General features: G+C 36.5%; 1 protein-coding gene across 1 annotated transcript; it reads left to right on the top strand.

Moving 5' to 3' along the window:
* The first annotated feature begins 3,549 nt into the window (after window positions 1-3,549).
* Window positions 3,550-6,096, top strand: LOC128992805 (uncharacterized). The gene has a single exon (XM_054416545.1). The coding sequence runs from the start codon at window positions 3,550-3,552 to the stop codon at window positions 6,094-6,096; it is 2,547 nt and encodes an 848-aa protein (XP_054272520.1).
* Window positions 6,097-8,117: the final 2,021 nt, after the last annotated feature.

Genomic DNA, 8,117 nt, shown 5'->3' with positions numbered 1-8,117 from the left:
GGTCAGACAAAAACATCGCGAATTATGTAGCAACCCTTTCATTCTTTCGTAATTTGTCATCGTGAATTTATTGTATTGTGAATAACACAATGGTGTCGTGAAAGTTATGTTTGTGTATGTCACTGAATATTAGTTTGTTAAACTTGTGGGTTCAAGATTATCTTTGTGTAGCTTTTGATTGGTTTGTTATGTTTTCTGTGGTAAAAATTTAATAGAGACAATATAATCCAAGTTTGTAGTAATTTAGATTATTTTGCCAATGAAACATATACTACATACAACGGTGGATATTACATATAGATCTTTTACACAAAAACATACGCCTTAAAAAGCTTTCGTCAACGGAGTTGACAACCGTTATCAGATTAATTAGAAATTGTATTAACCTGGTTAACTCTAGTTTTGCTTATAAAATGTAATGCAGCAGTACACTATCACCGAGCTATGGCGAGCACGATAGAACAGACAATATAATACTGTAATAGTGTACCCGGTCTGCTAGTGTAGGATCGGGATAGTTCGCCTAGCCAAGAATAGTGCTCACCTGTGCTCAATCTTTTTCGGTTTTTGGGAAAAGTCAAAGGAGACGAGCAAAGACGAGTGCCGGAAATTTAAATATGTCTAACCACCAGCAAGCATTTTTTACGATAGTGTACTGCTAGCATTTGATGAAAACCCATCTCATTAAAATTGTGTCGATGGTCTTCATACTCCAAAGCCAATACGAGGTTTACCGATCACTATCCCTGATCACATTGCACGACCATTACCCGCGCATTTCACAGACTTGCCGCCGTGTTCCCGCCATTACACGTTTTTCCGTCTGCAATTGCAGATAAAACAGGTGGCTGTGTTAACGACCGCGACGATGCTATTACATTTCTTCTCAATGAAAGCGAATTAACTAAATGGTGACGAAAATTGTGTTTTGCAAGCTGTGAGCGCCGTGATTCCGAGAAGGGTAGCGAGGTATGAAGTGAATGTGGCAGATCGATTCATTCGATTGTCGCGCCTTCTTTTTACGCCAAATATCACCTTTTGTTCTCTTTGCCTAATGACGTAAAAAGTCTACCTAAACAGACGGCGGGCTTTTTCGCGCGCCGCCTTTGCAGTCTATTTATGGCGATGTGACTTTGGCTCGTCCTGGCGAGGACGGAGGGAAATATGACACGATCTGCAAATTGACTTCAGGACAGAAATGGGATTAATTTGTTCCTTCGATGAACACTTTACCTGAAGTGTTAGGGTGGAAACGTTCTAACTTCGAACAATGTTTCATAATTTGGTAACTTTAATTTGTTTCGTGCAAATTTAAGTGATATTGTTGGATATAGTATAGAAACATTTGATTTAAATAATCTATGGTTTAAATTTTGTATTGTCTTTTCCAGCTGCTATGAAAATATGAACTTTTATAATTTTGACACATATGATTTTTAATGAATTGTTATGTTGTGATTACAGGAATAATAGTTTGGTAGCATTTTACTATGATTGAGTAACTTTTCTTTTGTGAATAATTAAATTATTTTCTGCTCATTATCTAGTCTATTTCTCTTTCCATTTTTGACTTTTAACATTTGGCGACCGTGACAGGACTGTATGAGTTCTTAACCAGATAGTCACTATTGAGATAATGGAAAGAAATAGGAAACTAAGAAAAACCTCCAGAACAGCATTTACCAGAATTTATAATGGGATAAATGAGGAGCTATGCAAAGATGAGCAAGACCTACACAATAAATTGACAGGGTAAATTGAGCTCTCTGGAAGGTAAGATAGAAGAACTAAAAACTTTAGACAGGGAAATTTTAGATTTCTTGCTTGATTCTGAAGCAGATGAAGAAGAGTTAAATGAAGAAGTTAGGCTAGCAGATGAATATGTAGAGAAGTTTAATCGAATTAGTTTAGCTGTACAGAGTTGATTGATTAGGTCTAGGAATACTTCACCTGAGTCCAATGGATCTGTAACGAGTAAATCTACTGCTGTTAGGACTAAGCTGAGGCTACCCACTATTGAATTCACAAAGTTTAGCGGGGATTTGAAAGATTGGCTACCTTTTTGGGCACAATTCAAAAGAATAGATGATGACGAGAATATTGACGATATTGATAAATATCATTATCTTGTGCAGGCTACTTTAGCTAATTCTAGGGCTCGTCAGCTGGTCAAAAGTTATCCTGCTACCGCTGAGAACTATTCAAAAGCTTTGCAAAGTCTTAAAAGTCGTTTTGGTAGAGATGACCTTCTCATAGAAGTGTATATTAGAGAACTTTTGAAGTTAGTGCTGAGTAATTTAAACAGTAAGGTAGAAGTTTCTTTCATTTACGATAAACTGGAAACCCAGCTAAGAGCATTAGAGACATTAGGAGTAACAACTGACAAATGTTCTGCTATGTTATATCCTCTTATAGAGTCTTGTTTGCCCGAGGAATTGTTGAGAGCTTGGCAGCGTCACTCCGGCTATGAAGTTGATGCTGAACTTAAGGATAGACTTGATGGCTTCTGCAAAAAGAGGTTGCTAACGAGGAAAGGATTACTCTAGCCGCATCTGGTTTTGAAAATAGTAAGCAACCTAACCTACAGCCTAAAGTAAGTAAATCTACTGTATTTCGACCTAAGCCTAGTTACGCCAGACATACTGAAATGATGCCGACGGCTGCTGGTTTAGTTAACCCAACGAATTCTGATAAGTTTAATACTCAAGACGTTAAATGTATGTTTTGTGGTTCTAACCACTTAGCTGAAAAATGTAAAGACAGTAAATTGACAGTAGACGAGAAGGTGAAAATCGTTGGAAAAATGGTTGTTGCTTTACTTGCTTGAAGTATGGTCATAGGAGTGCGCAATGTAAAGTTAGAGTAAAATGTCCCAATTGTGGAAGGAGGCACACTGCTGTTATGTGTAGGGCATCTGCTGCAGAAGGAAGTTCATTGAGTGAACAACCAAGCAAAGAAAGTTCTCTAGCAAACAATGTTCACACAGAAGTGTTTTTACAAACCTTTTTAGTAAAAATTAGAAACCAAAATCGAGAGCGAACAGCACGTGCTTTAATAGATACGGGATCACAACGATCTTATATTTTGAAAAATACAGCAAAGGAATTTGGCTACGACATAGTCAGAAAGGAGAAGCTAGCTCATGCTTTATTTGGTGGCACTAGTACTGAAACAATTGAACATGCGTGTTATAAGGTTAGACTAAGTGACTTAAATAACAGTTATGCGTGCAATTTTGACGTTCTTGATCAAGATATAATTTGTAACGATGTTACAACAGTTAAGCCTGGTCCTTGGTCCATTGAGCTTGGAACACTGGGAATTAATGTAACAGATGGAGATGGGCCTATTGAAGTTCTGATAGGTGCAGACGTTGCCGGGAAACTTTACACTGAGAAACGATATCTGCTTTCCAACGGGTTAGTTGCAATGCACACTTTGTTGGGCTGGACTTTAATGGGAAGAACTGCAGTTGAAGGGAATGACAGGTCCAGTTCTATGGCAGTAACTTCTTTACTTTCTCCTATTGATAATAAATCCATTTCAGATATGTGGAGTTTGGATGTTTTAGGAATCAAGGATCCAGTGGAGGTAAAGAGTGAATCTTCAGTTAAAAGTAGAACAATGGAACATTTTGTAGAATCTGTTTCAGTGGAAAATGATGGCAGATATCAGGTCAAATTGCCATGGGTTGAAGATCACCCGCCGTTACCCACTAATTTAAAAGTAGCACAGAAGAGACTCAGTAATCTTACAAATAAACTTAATTCTAGTGGATATCTTAGTTCATATCAACAGGTGTTGTCTGACTGGGAGGAATTAGGTATCATAGAGAAGGTTAACGATGCCGATTTGGAAATTGGTCACTATCTACCGCATCGACATGTGATAAAAGAAAACAGTCTTACCACGAAATTGAGACCTGTATTTGATGCATCTGCTAAAGAAAAGAATCAGCCCTCGTTGAACGATTGTCTAGAAAAAGGTGACAACCTAATTGAATTGATTCCGTCCATATTAAATCGTTTTAGACTACACAGATATGGAGTTGTTGCTGACATCGAGAAGGCTTTTCTGCAGATTGGTGTACATAGGGAGGATAGAGATTTTCTTCGTTTTTTGTGGATTAATGAAGAGGGTCAATTGGTTGTTTACAGACACACTAGAGTGGTCTTTGGAGTTACTTGTAGCCCATTTATGCTAAGTGCAGTAATCAAACTTCATTTAGAAAAAACATTAGACTTGATAGATTCAGGATCGTTAAACTACTCAAGAAAAGTAGTAGAGACACTGTCGAGAAGTTTCTATGTAGATAACTGTATGGCAAGTTTTGATGACTTTTCAGATTTGAATCAATTTGTAGATCAAGCGACATCTGTAATGAAAGATGCTAGATTCTGTCTTCGGAGTTGGGAGTACACAGAAATTCAGAGTTTCAAAAATGATTCTACCTTGACACCTATCTTAGGTTTAAATTGGAACAAAAATACTGACATGATTGAGCTGAATTATGAAAACTTTGAGTTTAAAGAGCCTGAAATAGTCACAAAGAGATCTATTTTGTCTTTTGCTCACAAGTTGTTTGACCCCATAGGTATAACTTGTCCTGCTACACTCATGCCCAAGATATTGCTGCAGAAAACGTGGGAAAGTAAAATTGGATGGGATGACAAGGTTTCAGAAGAGATAAAACTTTTGTTTTTAAATTGGGCAAAGCAACTTGAGACTTTTTCAAATTTGAAAATTCCAAGATATTTTGGAAATGAAATCGGAGGGAATATTTCTTGGACAGTTCACTGTTTTTGTGATGCAAGCCAGGACGCTTATGCAGCCGCGGTTTTCCTGAGGGGTGAATCTAATGGACTTGTCACAGTTCAATTAGTTCAAGCGAAGAGTAGAGTTACACCTGTCAAGAAGATGACTATTCCTCGACTGGAGTTATTGGCGGCTACCATTGGCGTTCTTCTAACTGACAACGTCTTAAAGAGTATGGGATTTGAAAATGTCAAAACATTTTATTGGACCGACTCAACCACCGTTTTGTCATGGATTCGTCGAGAAGATTACTGGGGAGTGTTTGTTTGGAACCGAGTAAAGGAAATAAGATCCCTTAGTAACATTGAATCTTGGAATCATGTTCCAGGCCATATGAATCCAGCTGATTTGCCGTCACGTGGATGTTCTCCTAAGCAGCTAGTAGAGTCGAAATGGTGGGAGGGACCACAATGGCTAAGAAACTCATCAAACTTGTGGCCTAACCAAAACTTCAGTGATGATTGTGATGAGAAAGAAGTAAATTCTGAACTTAGAAAGATTAAATCAACTACAAAGATTATGATGAATTCAAAACCTGAACCAGATTGTTGGTATTACAGATATTTCTCCAGATTTGATAAAGTCGTCAGATTGGGAGGCTGGTGGGAAAGACTCATAAGACTATTGAAACAGCTTCTTCGCAGAGTCTTAGGAAGAGCTAGTTTGACTTATGAAGAATTTTTGACCGTTTTGTGCAGTTGTGAATCTGTCATAAATAGTAGACCCTTGACTTACATTTCAGAAGACAGCCATGACATGGAAGTTTTGACGCCAACTATGTTCTTGAATGGTACGAAGGAGTATGGAGTTATTGATTTGGACCAGATCAACTACACAAATTTGTCTCGACGTTGGAACTTTAAATTAAAATTAAAAGAAGATCTTGAAAAAAGATTTAGAAGCGAATATTTAAGTCAATTGGTGTTGCATTCGAAGAAGAAGAAATCTCGTCAAGTGCAAGTTGGAGAAATCGTTGTACTTGGAAGCGACAATACCAAACGGATGGACTGGCCTTTGGCGAAGATTGAGAAGATACTTTCTGGAAAAGATGGCAACATACGTCTTGTGGAAATGAAAACATCAAAAGGAACAGTGCTGAGACCCATACAACATGTGTTTCCATTTGAATTGGTCCAGCAGAAAGACAATCAAGATGGTAATGAAACATTCGAAATGGAAGATGAACAAGTAGCTGAAGGTGTTGGTCGTGAACATGATCAACCTGTTTACACACAAAGAGGAAGAAAAATTATACCCCCACGAAGATACCTGAAGCGATAATTAATATTTTGACTTTACAAGTCAAAAGGTGGGAGAATGTTGGATATAGTATAGAAACATTTGATTTAAATAATCTATGGTTTAAATTTTGTATTGTCTTTTCCAGCTGCTATGAAAATATGAACTTTTATAATTTTGACACATATGATTTTTAATGAATTGTTATGTTGTGATTACAGGAATAATAGTTTGGTAGCATTTTACTATGATTGAGTAACTTTTCTTTTGTGAATAATTAAATTATTTTCTGCTCATTATCTAGTCTATTTCTCTTTCCATTTTTGACTTTTAACAGATATACTTGTAAAGTGTAAACACTTGGCGGCTTAGGAAACCATTGTACCATCTACAACAAAAAGGACTGCATAAAAGATTGTTATGATATCAGAAATATAGTTTGTGTTTGAGTTATCGTTCTTGTGCCATAGAACCCAAGAGATTAAGGGATTTTTATATATGATCTCTAAAAAATAGTTTTCATTCATTTACAAAATTATATGAACGAGAATGAAATGCAACTTTCGGAAGACAATTAGTTTGTTCAAGCCTGTGTCTAGACGATCCAAATCTCAAATATATTTCATAGGTGTGTTTACCTTTAAACTCATTTTTGCCCAACATTATAAATCATGAAGGCCAAAAGGCTTTATGTACTATTACCTACGTACACTATCTTTAGTATAGTTCAACTTAATTTACAATCCATACATAATCAAAACTACCCAATTTATAGAAATAACTAACAATTTATTAGATACATCTATAACCTGATCCCACTGTTTCTTTGCCCAAGGTAGTTCTGCGGCGCCAGCAAACAGCAAACACCGTGGCGACTTCCGTTTGCTCAAGCCCTACAAACAACAAACTCGGGACTAATGTCTCTGGATGTTTTCAATTAGGGGGGAGAGTCAGCTGAAATATTGTAAACAATACTGTCAGCTGGCCACTACAAGTCCATCTGTGTGTCTATCACTCCAGTACTCCATGAGGGCAGTGAGTTACTGGAAATGCCAGCTGATGTCTATCACACTAAGCAGTGGGCACGGGGCAGGTGGACCCCAATGAAACCTATCATCAGCCAATTGTAATCTAGTCTCCCCTTTTTCAATTACCCCGGTAGTTGCCGTTTAGAGGTCGACTGATTATCCCTTTTTACTTCTGGGAATTTCAAGGGTTTGTTTGATTTTGTGATTGATTTTGGGTTTTTTTAATGAGGGAGGGATAATTTTGTCTTTTTTACTCACAGATTTGTTAGATCATTGGAGTTGATTTACAGGGTTATATCCGGTAGGGGTAGTTTGGGTGTGTTGTGTGTGGTAACAAGAAATGCGTTTTAAGGATTTTTGTACCAGGTAGCTGATTTTAGGTAGGTATTATTATTTTGGTTTAACTAGTGTACGTTTTTAAAGATGAAAAATTCTCTTACATAGATCATGTAATCTAATTGATCGTATAATTGAGTTGAATGACTCCATTACAAATATATACTATGCAAATGTTAAATTATTCACTCTTTTTAACAATCATCCCGCTCGTGCTAGTGGTATATTGAAACGATAAACGAAAACCGACTAATATCATAGATAAAAGGAACTCCTTTTATCTATGCTATTATCAAAATTCAACTAACAGTAGTAAACAATAGCCTACTATAGTTAGCAAGTACTTCCTTCTTGTAATCAACGTTTTGTATTTTTATGTTTTCTTTTACATTAATGGTTTTATTTGATTTTTCTATTTTACCGTTCTATGTTTTGCAGTGGATTATTCTCGTAAACTAACCAATCTAAATCATCTAAATACATATTTTACTAGTTATTCTGTAAATTAAACCCGAAAAAACTTTAAATATTGATTTTATGATTTATACATTTTGTATTTAATGTTTATGTCCCTCTTTGATTGAATTAAAAAATGAATCAACAGTGCAGCAAAACTCAACGTCTAGTATATTGACAACAAACTCTGTGCAGCATACATTTTAGTCAATAAGAGGTATTTTCTATTCCCAATGCTACAGA

This window comes from Macrosteles quadrilineatus, unplaced genomic scaffold (genome assembly GCF_028750875.1).
Source record: "Macrosteles quadrilineatus isolate MER2022 unplaced genomic scaffold, UCM_ALF_1.0 Scaffold_4__1_contigs__length_99947679, whole genome shotgun sequence".
NCBI lineage: Eukaryota > Metazoa > Arthropoda > Insecta > Hemiptera > Cicadellidae > Macrosteles > Macrosteles quadrilineatus.
The sequence above is the reverse complement of the archived record's forward strand: the minus strand, read 5'-3'. Positions and strand labels throughout refer to the sequence as shown.